Source organism: Pristiophorus japonicus, chromosome 16, assembly GCF_044704955.1.
Source record: "Pristiophorus japonicus isolate sPriJap1 chromosome 16, sPriJap1.hap1, whole genome shotgun sequence".
Taxonomy (NCBI): Eukaryota; Metazoa; Chordata; class Chondrichthyes; family Pristiophoridae; genus Pristiophorus; species Pristiophorus japonicus.
This window is the reverse complement of record NC_091992.1, coordinates 3,685,621-3,706,681: the sequence shown is the minus strand read 5'-3', so window position 1 is coordinate 3,706,681 and position 21,061 is coordinate 3,685,621. Positions and strand designations below refer to the sequence as shown.

The following is a 21,061-nucleotide window of genomic DNA, read 5'->3' as shown; positions in this document are numbered from 1 at the left end:
CTAAACCAAATGCTTGCAAAATCAGTTTGTAGCTGGCTTTCGGCCAGTTTGAGTTTGATTGCTTCCCGTAGTACAGAATTCTCAATAGCGTAACCTGTGCAATTTAAGCAGCATGTCCAATCTTCGCCTGCAGTTTATTAGTTGCAGACCGGACAGGCATTTGCACAATTGGAAACCCATGAAAAGCTGCTGAGTGCACCACACCCATGTTGGTCAAGTGCCTGTAGCTACTTTGCTTCAGCACACAGAACAGCTCCACTATTAAACTTTGAACAAGCTCCTGCTTCAGAGACTGAGTTTACACCTTCCACCCGTTCCTCCCCAAATCTCCACCCCAGACTAATTACACAGTAATATTCCCACATGCCAGGATCTTCCGTGGCAAATGCAGCTGGATGGGCTAGTCCTCCCATTTAAAACACAGCACTAGACTAACCCTGCTGCAAACAGCTCTAAAAAATCCATTAAGTGCAGTTTGAGAACTGCAGCAAACATAATATAATACACAAAAGTGTAGTTAGCCATGTCATTGAGCAAATATACTCTCACTCCCAAAATACACCCTCAACTCCCCACAACCACCTGGCTCCCCAGTTTTTAAGCATTGAGCAGGAGCATTCTTGGAAGATGCCCGGAATGTGCAATCCATCTGCCCCAGGGCTGCATACAGCCAAAATATGCTGAAAAGCACTTCAAAAGTTGTAATTAGAGCCACTGATTTAGTGACAATGTCAAATGGCATGGATCATCATCAATGGTTTGGGGATCACATTGTGTCGCTTTATAATTGGATCTATTGGTTTATAACTAGCAAGTAGCATTCCTTATTACATGGAATTCTGAGATTTTAGAATAGAATTTCATGTCTATCTGTGAAAGCCATAAATCAGTGGCTGCAGTGTTACCCATCTTTATTGATGATATTTTGGGACAGAAGTGAAAAGTCAGAATGAAACTGGTTTTGAATAGGCAGTAGCCCTTCTGCAAGCGTGAGATGGATTTACTACGCTGAATCTGTCATGAAGCCCGGACTCTCAGCCCACTCATACAGATCAGAAACATACTTTTGCCTTGTACGGTCTTCCCATCAACGCCAGCAAAAGCCCTCAGCAGAATGTCCCACTGCAGTCAAATGTACCCCACAGTATAAATAAAAGGGCAGCAGGCACATGGGACCACCGCCTGCAAGTTCCCCTCCAGGTCACACACCATCCTGACTTGGAAATATATCGTTCGTTCATTGTCGCTGGGTCAAAATCCTGGAACTCCTTATCCAACAGCACTGTGGGAGCATCTTCACCACACGGACTGTAGCAGTTCAAGGTGGTGGCTCACTACCACCTTCTCCAGGGGGCAATTAATACTGGCCTTGACAGTGATTCCCACATCCCAAGAACAAATTTAAAAATATTTTAAAAGCATGAGAGAAGTTGGAGCAAGTTATACCTTCTAGTACCAATGTATATAGAGCCAAATTAGAGGCAACTCTTGAGCTATGCATTTGTGTCAAAGGCAAATTGGAACTAGGCTGAGTGAGCTCCCTGCAATGATATTTTACAATAGCCAGTGAAAAATACTCAAGGATGGCTGGATTCAAACTCAGTGCCAAAACTGGAGACTTTTTGGCCTGGCTGATCTATATCCTTGCATCCAATTACCAACCTGACCAAGTGCAGCTCCTGCAATGTTCTGATTTTATATTGCATGAAGACCCATGCTAGTAGCAGCAGCTCCGATTGCAAAGGCCTCAAGCAATAACCAATGTACACACCATCTTAGCCACTCCATGCGCCATCCACAAGTAAACATCGGTGAAGACAGCCGTTCAAGTTAACAAGATTATAACCAAGGACAGCAGAAAGGTGACTAACAAAGGGCTGTTACTGGGCCCAAGTCTGATCTAACAATGACCTAGTACACTATTGGTAGTGTTAAGTGTGAGTAAATGCCTCTTTCAGGATAAACCTACATCGGTAGCAGAAATCAGATAAGGAAAACAAAGCAAGCACTGCACAGACCAGGTAGCAAGTCATAATTTTGCTTTTCTGATACTAGTGACAATCAGTGCAATGCTCCACATTCCCTACCCTCACTCAAAAAAATGTGGACATGCAAATACAGGTTGAACCTCCTTTATCCAGAACTCCCTTATCCGGAACCACCCCTCGTCCAGAACCATTCCCAGCCACCAGGTGGCGCATGCGTAGAACTCCAACATGATCAAATTGAAGTCCTTCCTTGCTGCCGACTCCCACAATCACTTGCCTGACCCCGCGATCCACTGCCCATCTCTCTCCCCCTTCCCCACCCACACAATCTCCCTGCCACACTCCCAGCCCAGATATCCCCTTGCTCAGTACCAATGAGGGACCCAATATTCCAGTTCCAGAGCTGCATCTTGAAGGGTGGAAGATGCCTGTGCCTCATCCCTTTTTGGCGTGTGGAAGCAAGTCATCCTCGTTTCGAGGGACTGCCTATGATGATGATGACCTGAACCATCCAATTTAACGTGACCTACCCATGTCCGGCAAAATCCCTTATCTGACACAGGCCAGGTCCCAAGGTTGCCGGATAAGGGAGGTTTAACCTGTTTGAAAACGAAGTCTCCAATTTTTCCTCTGCTGATGGTAGACATGTGCTGAAGTATGACCACAGCCCCAGTAGCCATCGAGTATCCCATCCAAATGGGCAATCTTCATGTAGGAACTTTGACATTAGTGTCAGCAAGCTATTCAATTGTGGAAGAGGACATCACAGGCCACTTAACAGCTAACTATATCCATTCATTTTCTAGCATGGGATCATGCAATCAAAATGTTACACTACAAAACAAAGTCCATTCAGTTCATCGCACCTGTTCCAGCTCAGCTATCTACTTAGTCCCACTCTGCAGTGTGTGTGTGTTATATACATACACACACATTTTTCTTGTCTTATTTCTAACATTACCTATTGGGCAAGTATTTTAGATGGGACATGACTAGTTACAACTGCTAGAAGACATGAAGCCTCAAAAGGTTTGGGTACAAGTTACAGGGGGAAAGATATTGCTCACTTCAATAAATCCCACCTCAAATTTAATGCTCAAGACCAAGTATATAATACAAGTCAGGGAGAAAGCGACTTGACCCAAAGTCGACAGGGGTGAGAGGCAACACTTGCAAATTCATGCAACAGGCTTTAATTACCACTTGGTGTCACCCACACACTCAGAAATATTTTAAGAGTTTAGTATTTACAAAGTATGAATCCAGTACTGTATCAGAACCTAAGGTGGCTGTGTGTAACTAAATATCTAGAATATGTGGTTAAAAATAACTTTGCATTTGAGCCAGAGATGCTAACTGCAGTTCTGTTGGGTTCATATACAGGACGGATAAACAAAGAGCTAGCTTGCTTCCAAACACACGAGACCAAACTATCACCGACAGACGACGGGTAGAGATTCCTTGGGCCACCAACATACTTTAGCCAAAGCAGAGTGAGAAAATATTGAACATTACTCAGTAGATTACTCGCTTCCGGTAGGGGTGGGTGCCCCTTCCTAGAAAGCACAGAAGATATTCACGAATCCTATCAGTTGTGGGAGCCCATAAAACCCTCCCACTGTATAGGACTTATTCCATCGGCTGGTATAAAGATGGCCACAGCAGGAGCATTCCTGTCATGGCTTGTCAAGACTGTTAATCAGCCTGTGAATCCTTAAACTACTTCACACAGTTCTCCAAGGGAAGAGTGTGAAGATACAAAACAACTCTGCTGGCCACTTGTATTGCTCATTTTGAATGCATCCTTAAAAAAAAATATTGGAGGCAATACTAATCATTATGAACTAATCATAACCTTGTTGTACATGGGAGTGCGCTGTCCACACTGTTCACATTCATATTGGTGCACGAGACAAACTGTCTGTTCCCACATCACCATAACATGTTTAAAACAGGACTTTTTTGAAGAGGGAACCGCTGCCTAAAATGTACATACAGGTAACGAGGTTATGGAGAAATTCAGTGGGTGATATTTTTCTTATAGTGCAGCAAACCTACAAGGTTGCATCTGATCAAAGGCAAAAAGGTGTGTCAACTCGTAGATAAAGATTGTGCAGTCACAGAAAGAGACCAATAATCAACTAGAACACTCAAATATAGCTACAACCGAGTTTATTTGCGCATTCTATAGAAACAAATGTCACGAGATGTGAATAGCCGATTTGCAACCAACCACTCAATGCTGTTTGTGGAAGCCCTGCCCTATGACTAAGTGCGAACAGGCAGAATTAAAGTAATCCAGCAGTCCAGGATACTTCCTCATTTTACTGCACTGTAATCCCCAAATTGGCCAGACAATAATTCTATTGCTAAAGCAGCACTATTTCCTGCCCTAACACTCTGTAGCAGGATACAATGCAGCCTTCATTTTAATACTCCACTTCCTACACTGTGAACCCCAAACTGATACAAGCCTAGTTGTGTGGAGATACAAATCAATGAAAGGAGGCAGTTTAGGGCATCAAGCACATGAAATTTTAGTTTAAAAAAAGTTCCCCTTCCCGTGTCTGCCAATCAACCCTCTCTCCAATGCCCCTCAGACATGCCACTACAGGTACTGGCTGGCCTCCTGCACCATACTCAAGTGCTTATTATCTGTGTACAAGCCAAAATACTGAGTATTGTCAAGATATTCTACCCGACATCACAGCAAAGCCCAAAATGCAGTACTCATTCAATTTGGTCATTGGTCTCATGCCTTTAAGGAAGATTTGTAACCTTAAAAAACACCCCAGCTATAAGATTTGATCCAGGGGCATCACCGTGTAACTGAAGGCCACTGAGCCGTGTGATAACAGCTGAAATTTGCATTCCTAAAGCCATTAAGTGGGAAGAAAAATGACAACCTCCTCACTCGATATCCACGCCCACATACTTAGCACCGGGAAGCACGGAGTAGCAATCAGGAGCCTGCTGAATCTTCTTTCCTAGCCTAAAGCTAGAAGCAGCCACTCCTTGACAACACAGCCAGTCATCCAGAGAAATGCAATTCCAAACCTGTTTACCACTCCCTGGAACAGCAAAACTGCAATACCACATTCAGAAACCACCCTGTAAACTCTCCGTTTCAACAAGCTGCCCCAATAGTCCTCACAGAAAGCCAACTGCAAATTCAGTTTGGCTTTGAACTCCGAGAAGAGAAAATACAAAAGAATACATTGTGGAGTGCCAAGGAAACAGCATGTTGATTTTGGGCTGCGTCAGTATAGGTGTAACCAGAAGCCACAAACCTGAACCTCTAGAAATTTCACCCCACATTGCAAGTAAAAAGAAATCATATCCTGCAACAAATCTGTCAAAGGACCAACTTCAGTTAAAACATGGTCATATCACCATACAGCATTGAAGGGAATTCCGGCACAAAGACTTGCAACATGAGAGTTACAGCCAAGATAATTCTATGCAGACACAATTTCTCTAATTTATCAAGGGTTTGGTGATTTTCTTCAATGTTTGAATTCAGTATCTAGTGAATTTAAAATAAACATTTTTGAACTCTTGAAAATAATCATTCTAACTTATCTGTAATAAAATGAATTAGAAAAATTAGTCTGAACATGAATCTCATCCCACTTAAATCCAACTCCCCTCTTAAATACTAGCATGCTTCTTCTGCACCCAGATCCAGGAGTTTGTTAAAATCCTTCGAACATACCAGCCCGTTTCTGCATCAGGTGAACTGCAGATTACCGTGTGCTCTGGCAAAATGGGTGATCAGGCTACAGGTGATGACAGCAGTAGTTCGCTCAACCCATCCACATTCAGGCCGCAGACAAGTCTATTTCCTTGTATGTGTGTATATATTTTTATACATTATATAGACACACACTTGGTAATGAGCAGAATGGCAAAATTAGGGATTCTATCACAAAAATACATCTTCAGTTTGCTGCAGGGACAAGTTATGTTCCTTACAGTAATAGCACCCTTCCTGTGTTCTCCTTTTCGCACAATTCACAACATCCCTAGTCCCAACTTGGAAACCTAACTTTTGAAAGACCCTAAAGAGCGAACAGTTCACACACCCTTCCCCCAAAACCAGCATGAAGTGCAGGTTGACACCGCACTAGTATTTCTTGCAACACTGCACTGCTGAGCTAAGGAAGGAAGTGACCGTTAAACATAAGTATTTGATTCCCAGGCGCGCACTTACCTCGAGGCAAATGCAAACTGCCGGGGAAAGGCTCAACTTCCCCACGGACAAGCCGAGGATGACGGCAGCCATTTTTGGCAAGATTAACTTTACATTCTCTGCAAATTTCAAACCTTACACTGGACCCTCATTTGACTAACATGGTGAAAACTTGTCACTTTTGACTTGTCTATTGCAAATTGTTTCCCCATTTCCACAAAGGGGAAAGTGTACACTTTCAAAAGGAAGTCCACACTGTATGCATTTCTTTATTCTATTTCCTTTCTCATCCCTTTAAAGACAGCGAGTCCTTGGGTTAACTCAAACCCAGGAACATCTTTACCTACATGGAAACATTCAGTAAGCCAGTAGGAGTCCCCTGTGGGCAGTTTCTAAAACTGGACATATGATATTGAGCAAGTCCTCCACATAAAAGCCAATGTCATTTTTGTTGTGGCAAATGGGGATATGCTGGTGCCTGCAGAGTTCACTCAAGTCTCTTGCTGCCTGCCTGCGCAAACTATGAGGATTTACATCATGCTCCAATGTAAATTCTAATTTATTACAAAAATTATAACTGAGCTGCACTCAAAGCTGGTCACACCAAAAAGGAGAAACGGTATGCTTTTGCTCAACTGTGCCAGTTTCTGACACAGATTAGCAAGAAAACATCTCCACTGCCGTCCGACTGTTTGGTACCATGACTAACCAAACTAGTACCAACTGGTCATGAAGCTAGTATGCTCTGGCAGACTGAAGTAGTGACATTTGGCCTTCTGCAGGAGATTGCTGCCATTATTGCAGTGGGGGTTAAGCCTGATAATCAGACAGATTTTACACTTGAGTCAGAACTTCAATGTGCTGCACACAGGCCCAAACTTATCCAGATAGAGTTAAATTAATGTTTTCTGCTCAGTCGAGAGGCAAGGCGACTGAAGATACCAGGAAAATATAAATGTAACTCCTAAAAGGCTGGAATTCTGTTAATAACTGGTTATCAATCGATGCAGCCAAACCCACACTTTTATTTAATGTATTGCTACTTTACATATTTCCCCTCCCCTGGGGACTTTAGCTATTCAAATGCTATTCCCAGCAATTAATGAGCCTGGAATTGGCACAGCTGTTAATTCAGTCTTTTCACCCCCAAGAAACAGCATGTGAAGGATTACCAGAGTAAGCAGCAAAACTATCTCCCAAATGTAAGAAAGGAATAGTCACCATTACATCTGCATTAATGGTTATCAAAACTAAAACAAGATTATAATAAGAGACTAGTAGAAATGGAGGATGCAGAATGATTTCAGACAGGCTACTCAATTGGGCAGATAAAATTCAACAATTAGCATTTGCATACTGATCAAAAGAATGGTTGCAAGTATATCACAAATGGGATTGAATTGACAAACTAAGGCGGCAGCGATGGTTTATTCAGCATGTTCAACTTTTGGAGGTGTAGGTGGGTAAAAGCAATACAGGAATCATTTAAGTCCATTAATACACATTTAAAAGTCCTTGCACATAGCTGTGTTACAGGAAGTACATGTGCACTAACAGCTCACTATAAAACACACCCTCTGACTCAGAACAATGCCACAAAGAATGAAGTACAGTACAAATATCTGCCTGCCCAACAGTTACTAGTACTGAACAGAGTCCGGAGTGGTTCACATCAGCAGTTACATGCGCAGTAACTCCTCTTTTCCAAATAATGTGCACTGCCCTGGAGAGCAATAGCAAATAGAACTCTTACTCGAATATGCTTAATAGCTCTTCTGATAGCCCAGCAGCATGTGTACACCGCACGGTGTAGCACTAGGCCACACAAACTAGAAAGCTTAATAGAGTTAGTTGATCCCAATGAAGGCAATATTGAGGGCTCTACAAATGCTCAGAGGCTGGGGAGGGAAACAGAATTGCTGTGCCTAATTGCTATCCAGTCACTCTTGCTGGAAAATGCACCCATTAATCACAGGCCAAATTCAGTGGTACAAAGCTTCACATGCTCTGCTGTGAAGCTCTAACGTTGCATAGTCTGCGATTATTTTAGCCTTACACATGCAGTGGCCACTAGGATAAGGCTGTTGGAAAATGTATAACTGCTTAAAAGCAACAACCACCACCTCAAGAGCAGCTGAAAAATACCAAAACAAATGGAATACCTCTCAATCTTCAATTAGAAACAATTACTCTCCCGAATCTAGCTCAGACGCAACTTTCAAGATCCCATCTTCCTTTCAGTGAACTCCAGTTACACAACCTTGCGAAACAAAGCTGTACTTCTAATAATTGCCTGATGCTCAGTGTAAGAACATTATACAATAGCTACATACTGTGGTAGTCACACTATATTAAACCGGTCACAAACTGAAAGTGCAATTCTTCTTGACTTCAAACATATATTTTGTCTATTGGTCTATCACTACCATGATGTCTTCTGTAAAGATTGATCTTTGGAAGGACGGAGCGGATCACAAGAGACGAGTTTCAAAGCTTTCAAATGAACATTACCTCCTTAAAATGTCAAAAAATAAATAAATACAAACATTGCAGGATATGCAGGCAAAACATTAACTGGGTCTTTTTAGAGATACTTTAAAAAAAATCTTGGGACGTGAGCGTTACTGGCAAGGCAGACATTTATTGCCCATCCCTAATTGCCCTCGAGAAGGTGGTGGTGAGCCGCCTTCTTGATCCACTTAAGTCCGTATGAAGATACTTCCACAGTTGTGTGAGGCAGGGAGTTCCAGGATTTTGATCAAATGACGATGAAGAAACTGACTGACTTGCTGTATATTTCCTTAAATGTGTTTATTCCACACCCCCATGAAATATTCCTAACAATCTGGGTTAATGCTCCAAACAAAGTGCTATTTTTCATGAGGATTTTAGATTTTAACAAATGATGGATTAAGATTCAAGAATTAAAAATATCAAAAGTAGTCATATCAATTTTCACTAGCGGGTAATAAAATTAATATATTTAGGCCACAAGTTAATAGGTTTTACAGAAATTTGTCTGCCATTTTGTTTACAAGCCTTCAAGATCAGGACACAATTACATCGTTACCAGCTGCTGAGTTTCACAACACAATTCTTACAACTGTTTTATGAGAGTATTTTTGGTTTTAAGTTTCCGTTCCCCCAACCCCCTCATAAAATTTTCGCTCCCTGCGACCATCCAGATATCCTGGTAAGCACATTGTCTGTTCTCAGACAAACATCTGTGGCCAGGCACCAGGAACTGCAAAGACATAACCCTCCCCTTTAATGGTGCCAATAATCTGCCACAACATTGGCTCTTGTGAAGGGGTATCCAACAGTATTATGCTAAAGTTGTACATCATGAGCAGACAATACTTCCCTAATGTTGACTGCTGGGTATTTTCAGTTTTTATGGATACCTCTAGAAATCTCAGATCGATTATGCTTTATTGAAGTCTTAAAGAACAAATGGCCACAAAATGAGACGCGAACAGAAAAGCATCCCATGGAAAAAAAATAGGTCCCGGGGGTTGGATTAATCCTGGAGAGAATATTTTGAGCACTACTGCAATATTGGCGTGAGCATTTTGGTGATGGATTAAAAGTAACGCACAGCTTTGAAGTGTACTGGCTTAAATGTGATTTGTGCCATTAAAAAGCCCAGTAACACTGACTGAAATAACTTACCTGCAAGACCATTGCAGCTGGGTTCAGCTGACTGTCGTTGGTTAAGTGTATAACCACGAGTTATTTGCATACAATTACAAGTAAATGTGTCGTGGCTGCTGAATGACAAACATCCAGATGTATTGGCACTGGCTTTTACAGCTAGAAATGGGTGTTTTTCATTATATCTGGATAATCCACTTACTGTGCAAGACTAAATTTACAATTACAGCCAAGCACCGTTGCAACCAAGAGCCACAGCACTGTGCATCTTTTATACAGACCCGACAAACGCACAACACATTTCATTCACTGAACTGGTTTTGAATGTGCAAGATTTTACCACGCAAATATTCTTTTCTATAGATGATGGCATCAAAAACTTAAGAGCACAGCAAGGATTTTTAAAGAAACGTTGGGACTGGCTGGAATAGAAAGGCTCTTCCCCTCTGGGAACTGGGTTTGAATCGAGCTCAGACTGAACCATTAGGGTTGTTTCTGTTGGTTGCAATGGTTGTTGACATTGTAAGAATGCTCATCTGGAAAATGCATTTCCCAGATAGTAGGGGTTCCAAGGCTTGTATTAGAGAAAACTTTTGACTACAGCAACATAAGTTTCTTAATCATTTGATGTTTGAATTCAGAAACTGGAAGAGCATCAACATTAAAAGTACAGAAACATGTTAAACTGATTCAAAATGTATTTGTGTACATCAAGGATTTGGATCATAGTGGAGCCACAGAAAAGCTTATGACAAGATAACATTTTTAGTAACTTGGCAGATTTATATATTAAATAGCAAAATTGAAAAGCAAATTAGACCCACGTTTTATCACTCCCTGATGAACAGTCCAGCTTGTGTGATTCTACCACTCAAAGTGATGTACCCCACTCATTTCAAATGCAAAGACCTGCTTAGCACCAGATATATTTATAAAGGTTAATGCTTAAAAGCTCAATTCCACAGTGCCCAAGAACATTTCAATTAGGCCATTAATGGATTTCCTTAAGCAGTCTAATTGCTCTTTGTGCGTATGTTTTTCATTAGTTAGATCACTGCAATATTCATAATCTGCACATTTGTAAAAGCGAGTCACGAATTGAAGCAGAATCACTCGAGTTTGGATTGAACATTAAAATAAATTCACATTTTAAAATATCAGTTGTATATAGGATCCAAGTGTAAATGTAATATGACTGATTCATTTTGTAAAGTTTCAAAACAAGGGAGCATGGCAGCACATTGAATGATGCATGGAAACCGAGAAGAGTGAGTAGATCATTACTAAGGCAAAAAAAAACATCTAATTGCAACATCTGATATATTTTAAAGGGAGCCTTAGATCTTGCACTCCCTTTTACAATCATAGCTCCAAGCACTTGCACGCTTTCAGATTATATGCGGTTGAAATTTTCAGGAAATGCCTTTCACCAAATGAACAGAAAGTTTAGCCACTTCTGTAAAGGTACCCATTTCCACATCCCTAATCCCTGCCTCGGGATCTAATTTCCAAAAACACTGCCTCTTCCTACCAGCTCCACGTTAATCCACAAGCCCACTTTACCAAGAGTTTAGAAACTGCCGTAACTAAATAATTTGAACTCCCAGGGATAGAATGGCTGAGATTAACTGAAAGGGAGCAGGCTTCCTGGAGCAAGTGGCCGCCTCTCAGCGGTAAACGGTTTCACCAAAATGTACTTGATGTCCTGCCCTCACACTTTCACCCACCCCACCCCATGTAATTTTCTGGAAGTACAGCTTTTACTTCTGGCCAGGCTCACATTACGAGTTTTTCAAGTCGAAAAACAATTTGAACAGTCATTAGCAACTGCTAGAGGAAAAGAAACTGCTTGAAGTTTGATGCACAAAATGTTAGAATACATGTGATATTGTAGTACAAGTTACATAGTAGAAACTATTTAATGGGGTATTCAGGGCCAAAAAGGGCTTGGTTTATGATCTTGGGGAAAATTCAAAATAGCCATAAGAATAATCTACTATTTTAATTATGCATCAATACTGACAATTAATGGCTGAAATTTCAAATGGACTTGTCTACTTAATCCTAATTATACACACATTAGGTGATAGAATTAAATGTTTGCATCAGTGCTAGGATACAGATATATACCGGATACCGACACAGAAAGCTCCTGATCTCAGGTTAAGGAGACTCTTGATATTGGGTTGGAAGCAATGATTGCAAGTTAGCTATTTTTGCACCTGTCGTAGTCAGTTAGACTGGGATTAGTCAAGGCCTGAAGGAGTGCAGCATGCTGTGGTAGCTACAGGTACAAAGGCTAAAAATTTAGTATACATCGATTATCATTGCAAATATTAATATGCCAACTCAGCCAAAAACTACTACTCTCCCCCACTCCCCAAACCAGAAGCATTTAATAAAATGCCATGCCTTTCAGAGTAATGTTGAGGCAAGATCATTCAAACTAGAACAATTCCAAAATCAAAAGTTGGTGGAACTTCATTTTTAGACTAAAAACTTACAGAAATTACAATCATGGATTAGTAACTATATAAAATACAAGAACACTGTTACACAATAACATTACACAATGGTCTTGGTGCAGCACCACCATGCATCCAACACTTCATTTACAGGAAGACCTGTAACTTTGAAAATTACTCAAATACACCACAAAAATAACTGCCTACAACTGTAGGTGGGAGAATTTTAAAAGAGCAGAATCTCTATTGGCAAATATACTCAAGTATCCAATTTGTCTGCAACAGCTTCTGAAGAGTGCATTTTAACCCGAAATGTTGGCCTCAATTCTAATCATCTCCCTGCTCCAAGTGGGACATTGAAACCGCATTCTTCCCTTTTCTAACAATCTGGTCCGGAGAGGTCATACCCAAGTCTCTCCTTCCTGAATGATTAGCTTCAATAAGGCAACTGCTCTCAAAGCTGAATAGTTTCCAAACCAACTACAGTGTCCTTTCTTTTTCATAAGCTGGTAAAAAGCAGAGATTAGCCTAGATAAAAGGCTTCCTAAATGGTCAAATCAGCATGCAACAGGAGCACACAGACCGAGTTTATTTGCGCTTTGCTCAGTTAGCCAATTTCAGCCCCTGGGTGAAGGGGCTCTATAATTAGCCTCAGTTTCCCTGGGCTAGGAAGGGTTGCAGTGAGAGAGACAGACAATGAGGTGGGAGAAAAGTCAGCCAGGATCCCGATAGTCATTCAGCGATTTCTGATGGAAAGAGCAAAGCCAGGCTCAGTTGTGATGCCTGCAATCAAAAATCCAGTCAAATTGGCAACTGTGAGACCATCCTTCAGTGGGAGGCACTCTTGGGGGCAAGGGTGAAACTGGCATAAAAGGAATAGACAACCTTTTATAAAAATGTTTTTAAAAATTATAAACTGCAATGATGCAGCCAATAAACAGCATTCTACATTAGAACAAAGTTAGGCAACAGATGCAACGAAATACTCACCTGCCATCTGGTAGATCCGCTCGGACTGCCTGGGGTAATGCCACTACCAGCTCGCAGACTTAAAAAGTCCCACAAGGAGACATCCTGGGATGGTTAGTCTCACACAGCCTCTCTCCCTCTCACTATTAGCCACACAAACTTCACTTCTATCCTAATACCCCTTTGTTCCTCATTTTCCTCTTCCACTCTACCCCACTGTTCGAAGGCTTGCTCCCATTGGAGGTAGTGTGATCAAAGCATGGCTCACAGTACGACCAGCTAACGGTGAGGGGCCTGAAAGCACTGTTCACGCTTTGGGAAATGGACTCATCAGGCGAAAATCATAGCTGCACTAATTGTTCACCAAGTAGCTATTTGGACACTGATGATGTAACAGACACGGCACAATTATCTGCCAGAACCCTTTCATGTTACAACATGAACAGAGCATCTTACTTATACAGAAGTCGACTCACTGCCTTGTATTTAATTTGGATGATGCAACAATTATCACTCCAGACCAGATACTTGCGTGTTACTGAGGTGAACTGCTGCAATCTCTCCGATTGCAGACCAAGTTATCACTGGGTGAAACACAGAACAACTTATCAGATTCATTTAGTTCCGTCAGTAAAATTCATCTTCGGGTTACGATATAAAAGTGAGCACCAACTACCCCACTTCAATAGGTCATCTTAGAACCCCTCCAGATTCTTTCCTACAGGCCAGGCAGAACAAATCCTCCCTGACTGTCCTGTGCAGAACCACTTTGCCCAAACGTGCCCTCTTTCTCCCTTTTTTTTTTAAACCCTCTCCTCACAGAAATAAAAAAGGTTTTCAACAGAATCAGTGAGGGTTGCTCATCCCCATATACCTAAATGAGCCCACAAATTGCTTGCTTAGTCTCTGGGGGAAACCAAATGTCCAATTAGCATCTTAACCACCTTTCATCAGAGTCCTTGTAAGCAATGTCAGGAGGACGAGCACAAGTTTATATATTGGGCAAAAAGATGTCAAAGTTCAGTGTGTAGAAAGGCAAGGGGGTACATTTTAGGAGGAAGAATGAACTGAGAGCATATATATTAATTGACAAAACCTAGAAGCTCAGACATGTGTAAAGGTGGGAGCAGAGGTTGATATGTTGTTAAATATAAAGCACTAGGATCCTAACTTCTATAAAGAGGAGCGCATGGTAAAGAGATAATACTAATCTTATACAAACTGGGTGCAGTTAGAATTGCGGCCAGTTTTGGGTGTCTTACTTTAGGAAGGATATTAATGCCATGAGAGGGTGCCAAAGATTCACTACAATACTCCAACATTTATAAGAGATTAGAGAAACTAGGACTCATTCAGTAGAGAATAAAGCAGTAAATATGAAGCAGAGGTTAGGAGGAAGAATTATTAAGTTTTGATAAGGGCAGGGAAAGCTATTTGCAATGGTTGGCAACTATAGGGTATAAATTTACCACCAGAACAGAAGGGAGGGATTAAAAATGTTTTTTACATTTAAAATCTCAACTGTTAGGCTGTAGAATGTCCAACCAAAAAAACAGTGGTGGAAGCAGAATCTAATAGATAAAAGGGAAGTTGATAAATACTTGAAAGAAAAATTTAACAGTATGGGGGAAGGGCATGACCAGATAAGATTGCACAATTCTGATTCTGGGACTCTACACGCCTGTCACCCGAATGGTAGTTATTGGCTCTCTTCACCTTCCCCCCCCCCACCCCCCCCACCCCCAAAATCAAGCTGTCTCTTCAGATCACTATTCTCCAACGCTGACCTCCCTCCATTGTTCCGCCACGATGACGTTTTATCCCGACCAGGTCGGGCAGATCTCCTCCTCTCTGGACACCAAGGCCTCTGATCATATCCTTCCGATTGTCCTCTAGATGTGCCCCAAAACTTAGCCCTGTTCTATACAATCTTTGATCTTGCTTTCATTTATCAATTTGTTTTGATGACTTATTCCACAAGGGCCCCAATCTCTCCATCATCAAATGCTATCATGCTTCTGATTTACCTCTACATTCATCAACTTTCTTCAGATTGCATCTCAGCGTTCACAGCCTCCAATCTGCTGTTAAATCACTGCATCTAAATCTCAATAGCCTTAAATAAGCAGTGTAAATCCATTCTTTGAATTCTCCAAAGATAGTCTCTTCATGCCTCTTGCCAATTTAACCAAGAGCTTGCACCTCTTACCTTTGATGAGTCTATCCCTCCCTCCTTCACTATTTATTGCTTCATTATCTCCTGACCTCAAGCAACTCCTTCTTTCGCAGGATTCAAAACGGAGAAACTTCTTACCTAAGCACAGGCTCTCCTCCCTTGTACAATCTTCAAACATTTAAAATCTTAAGAGTCACCTAATCACCATTTCCTGATTTAGCTCATTCCTTTTCAACCTTCATATCCTGCACTCAACTTGACACTTACCTTGACATTTCTCAATAAATCATGGCTTGCTGGAACATACCCTATTAAAAGACAAGGTCAGATCGGAGCGCCTCTGGTGCCAAACTATTGTCTATATCATACTTCTAATAATCTGAAGAGTTTTGACACTAGATTCCTCGTATCAACTTGAAACTGGTAGAGTTTGGTATCAGATATCTAGTCAGAAGTGAATCAATGACTAGATTTTCACATGAGATTAACAGGTACAGGGTACTGAAGCTGGAGTTTTATAAAATCAGGATGGAAATGACCCCAACTCCATGGTGATTTGGAAGTTTAGCAAGGCACAGCACTAACTTTTTACACAATAAAACCACAGCGGTAAATGGGTAATAGCTGCTTAGCTATTGAAGTGGAAAACTCCGCCATACTCAAACTATTTCAGCTAAGAAAATATTTTAAATAAATGGCTTAAATCAATTGCAAGTGCCACTGTTAAAATTAAGGCCCAAGAATTATTCCTATTGAAGCCTCCTAAACTACACAAGAAACCCTTCCAATTGAAGAGTTTGCAGTTTTATTTAAGGAATCAAAAGTATAAACCTCATGGATACTACAGATTAGTTCTTCATCTGCATTATACCAATTTTCCATTAAAACGGCAGCTTTTTAGCCCCTGACGACACACTTGGTAAAGGCATCAGCTTGTCCAGTCAGAAGGTTTACACCTCACTGCAGACTTGGGCACCTGCTCTGGGCAAACGCTCCAATGCAGTATGGCACAGTAGGAGATGCCATCATTTGGATGACACCTTAAACTAAAGCTCCACCTGCTTGTTCAGGTGGATATGGCACAATTAAAAGCAGGGAGTTCTCCCAGTGTCTCCTCCCACATTTGTCCCTCAACCACCAAGATCAAAAACAGATTAACTGGGCATTCATTTATTTGCTGGTTGTGGGACATTGTTGCATTAAATTGTCTGCCCCACTTACTGACATTGAGAGAGACTGGACTTGAAAAGGCAAATTATTGGTTGTAAAGCTCTTCAGGATGTTTGGAGGATGTACTATGCTATAAACTTCATTCATTCTTAACCACAAAAGCAAAAGGTGCCACCTACAATTCCCAGTCTGTACATAATTAGCGGAGCATAGTTATGGCAGAAGTTGGGGTGTGACAATTGCACTCTCGGCGATGTAGATTCCCGATTCTGATCATCGTTTAATGTCCCTGCTGGAAAGTGCAGCATGTAGACTTAAATGAGACAGGATTAGGCCATGTGACCAGTGTACCAAGAGGGTTTGGCTGTGAGGATATAGAAAAATTGGAATCAAGTTTTAAAAACTCTACAGTTCATAGAATCACAGAAATTTACAGCACAGGAGGCAGCCATTCGGCCCATCGTGTCCGCGCCGGTCGACAAAGAGCTACCCAGCCGAATCCCACTTTCCAGCTCTTGGACCGGAGCCTTTGTTGTGTTTTAAGGAAGGCATGGAACCTCAAGTCAAATGTTGCAAAGAAACCTGTACTCCTGAGCACCAACTGAGTCAATGACTGGAATGAAAATGCAGAAGTCCCACCCACATGACTGGTTGGCAGCAACTGAGGACATCTTAGTCACACATCTAGTGGCATGTTTCAATCTGATGAGCCGTCACGACCTGCCAACTCCTAGTAACAGTCACACCTGCTAAATAGCCTGGGGTGTTGGGCGGGTAAAGGGTGTGGAACATGACCAGAACAAAAACAGAGAAAATTAGTCAGCAGATAGGACTGAAACTGCAGAAAAGACAGAATAGAAACAAGTCTATGCAAATATATTAAGATCTAGACTGACTAGTCCAAAGATCAGAAGCATCCAAGAAATTCTTCCACAACAAACAATTTAGCCTTCCACTCCATGTTCTCTTCTCACAATGGAGTATGTGGTTGAACCAGCAGTTGGCCACTGATATTTTCAACATTAAAACATTTTCAAAAACAGGGTGACAAATGCCCTAGTCACAGCTTTATTGCTACAATAGGTTTAAAAAAAACACATGGAAGACTTGTTTACAAATCAGTTTTATTTGTTGCAAAAAGTGGGTTTACCACACAATTGTTCTAGTTCTCTCCTCCCCATCATTTCATGTAGGTTATTCAACCTAAATCTACAACAGCAAAGTACTGGTGACATCTATGGATTTGTCGTCTCGGGAACAGAAATTTCAGGCCCGCTCAGCATCTCAGCAGAGTGGAAGTGCTAAAATGCCACCAGGTTAGATAGTTTTAACACGCATATGGGTCCTGATGGAAAAAGCTAGCATTCCTTCTGTTAAAAGACCTTAGTTAAATCACATTTATAGCATAAGATTTCCTTCAGCCATTGAATATTCAATGAGATCATGTCTGAAGCACTGCAATCTTATTATCTGCTCAGCATAATGCACCAGGATGGGAAGGATTTAACTGTTCAGGTATCCCGATTCCTTCAGAAGGCACATCTTCGAAGAATCTTAAACCGATCCCATTTCTGGCCATTGTACCACACGCTGCCTGGGAAAGAGTGGCCTGGTAGATGCAGCTGTACTCTGCTTATGCCGCCCACGTAACAGAATAATGGTAGCACTGGCAAAGATTACAGTGCAATTCTACCATCAATGCACAATTAAGAAACAAAATATGTGCAAGAAAATAATTTTAAAGAAACCAACTGAAACAGCTAAAATTTGGGAGAAGAACACTCCAAATCCCACAGCTCAGTGTGAATACTTGAAACCAGCCCCCCCTCAATGCGCTGCTGCCAGTCTCAGTCTAAGATTTTTAAATGTACAACTACAGACCAGCACCTAGAGAGTCTCTCTCAAAACGGAGTTACAAGACAGGTTCCTGCTACAATTAAAAAATGTGATCCCATTCACAGCAGATTTTGGAATATTACAATATTCCATGGCAATTATCGCAATAAAGTTGAAAACCGGTCACATCACAAGTGCAGTAAATCACAGTAATCTGCTAAAACCTCCCTATCTGGTAACTGCAAACAGGAATAACCCTCACCAGCCTCTCCCTCCCTACCCCCTCCCCCCCCCAAAATGGCCATGTACCATAGAGGCACTAAAATGAATATACTGCAACAGTAGCATGATATTGCTCGATTGAAAACCAACGGTATATTAATAAATAATTTGACTGTCTAGCTTCAGGGAACTGATTTTAAAAATATGACTGTAATTGTGCTTTTTCTCACAATTAACAGAATTCATTAACAGATAACTGTTTAGGGTTCAGCTTTTTTTGGGTGGGGAAAGAGATACTGAAGAACAGCATCAATAAAATAACGTGATCACGGATGTTCCAGACTCAAACAACTTGAAATTGTTTTAATATTGAAGGATTACATTTTCTTGTCACAACTCTACCCCCAAAGCTGTACATATCCAAGAATGCAACTGCATTTAATAATAGGTTAGGGATCACCCAAAAAAAAGCAAACAGCCCACCACAACCTTCATCGGATAAAAATCCATCTGACACATGAGCCAAAGGCGACAGGGGGGAAAAAATCCTTCAAAATATGAGAAGCAAAATGAACATCTTGCTGGGTTGGAGAGGAGGGATTCCGCGCCTCCACCCTGCTTCATTGCTCAGCATGTGTGCGCTAAGGGTGACCTGCAACTTCCGCCTCAGCAGAATGAAAGGAAACAAAAATCACCTTCAATCCCATTGTGCAGATAACCCCCCCAAAAAAAACACGAAATTATGATTACAATATCTTTGTACCTTTGTGTTTCCAGCTGGAAATTTGATTTGGTACAGATATATCATATATGAAATCAAATATTAAGGCTTGGCCCATTCACAGTCTCAGGAGACAAAAAAACCCCCATTAACTTCGTTTTAAAAAGAATACAATTTAAACCTGAGAGAGAGGGGGGGGGACACACACAACCCCCCCTTACATCAACCCCCCACTCCCCCTGGGTCCAGGGACAACCCGGTGCCATTCTGCCGGGGGAGGGGGGGGGGGTAAAGGAATCAAGTCTGACCGCATTGTGAAGCGGTGGCTGGAGAGAAATTACATTTTATTTTATTTTTAAAAAAAAGGGGAGGGGGGGAAAGAAAATTACCCTTGAAGGGAGAAGTGTAAAGCAAAAGGGAGAAAGCAGCGGATGCGCCTCTCCCTCTCTCCCATGGTGTAAAAGGGAGGGGTCGTGTGAAGAAAGGCGGCGGCCGGGATTTGCCTCACAGTCGGGGAGAGTGGGGAGAGCCCCCCCCGCCCTCCCGCCACACATTTACCCCTCTCACTCCCCGCCACCCCACACACCCCCACCGGCAGAGACAGGGCGAGGGGCCCGGGAAAGAGGTGCGGGCAGCGAGCGGCCACCGGGCCGGCCCGGGCGCCATTTTGTGAAGCCAGAGGAGTCGGTGGGAAAGGGAAGGGAAGGGAAGAGGGGGGGGGGGGAATGTGTGGAAATAAAACCTTCGCTTTCCGCCATTCCTCCCTCATCTCAACCCGGGGGAAGTGGGTTAACAAACTTCAAACATTACCACACACACACACACGCACGCACGCATCACTTACCATCGTAGCGCTCAGCCTGCTCGGCCAGCTTGGCTTGGTAGACGAGGTCCTCGCGGTCCTCCATCTTGTCGGGCGGGGGAGCCGAGGCGCTCGGGGGGATGTTGTGTGTGTGTTGTGTGTGAGAGAGAGAGAGAGGGGGGGGGGGTGCAGCGAGCGTGCGCCGATTGGGCTTTTCTCTCCGGGTAAAAGGGGAGGGAGGGGGGGGGAAGAAGGAAGGGGAGGTTTGTGGAGAAACCGCTGAAAGGTAAAGATCTAAATGGGTTATTTTTTTTTTTTAAACTGGCTCTGAGAGGCCGGTGAGAGGGACGGAGGCGAGAGAGCGATGGAGAAGCCGCCGACTCACCCGCCGCCGAGCAGCTGCCAAAATGGCGGACAGTCAGAGCGTAGTGCCGGCTCCGGCCTCCGCCCCCTCCGGGCTCCGGCGGTGAGCAGGTTTTTCATGGGGCGCACTATTTCTTTTTTTTTGTTGTTGTTGTTGCTTTCCCTCCGTCTGGCTCCATGGCCGCGCGCACGCGCAGCAGAGGCGGCGGCGGAAGGATATCAAGCGCCAAACCCCCCCCCACACACACACACACCACCACCAACCACAAAGTGCCGGGCACCGCGCCCTCAGCCCCAAGCCGAGCGCTCCGCGCGGTGCGGCGGCTCCAGCGGAGCGCAGACACAAAGAGAGGCGAAGGCCACTGTGTCCCGCCACGCCTGCGAAGTAGCGCCAGCCACTTCCCCAACAATAAGGCGAGCGTGGGCGTAAGGTGCACAGGATGCACACCTACATGTCCAATATTGCACGCTTAGCAAAGCATCATTCGTAGATGCATGCATTC

The 21,061-nt window shown here is 42.6% G+C and overlaps 1 protein-coding gene across 2 annotated transcripts in view; it reads right to left on the bottom strand.

The window, feature by feature from the left end:
• ywhae1 (tyrosine 3-monooxygenase/tryptophan 5-monooxygenase activation protein, epsilon polypeptide 1) overlaps window positions 1–20,633 on the bottom strand; it is a 34,051-nt gene extending 13,418 nt beyond the window's left edge. For both annotated transcript variants that reach the window (XM_070856896.1, XM_070856895.1), the window contains exon 1: window positions 20,238–20,633. In XM_070856896.1, coding sequence (XP_070712997.1) covers window positions 20,238–20,301 — 64 coding nt within the window. In that variant the 5' untranslated portion in view covers window positions 20,302–20,633. The remainder of the gene's footprint in view (window positions 1–20,237) is intronic.
• Window positions 20,634–21,061: the final 428 nt, after the last annotated feature.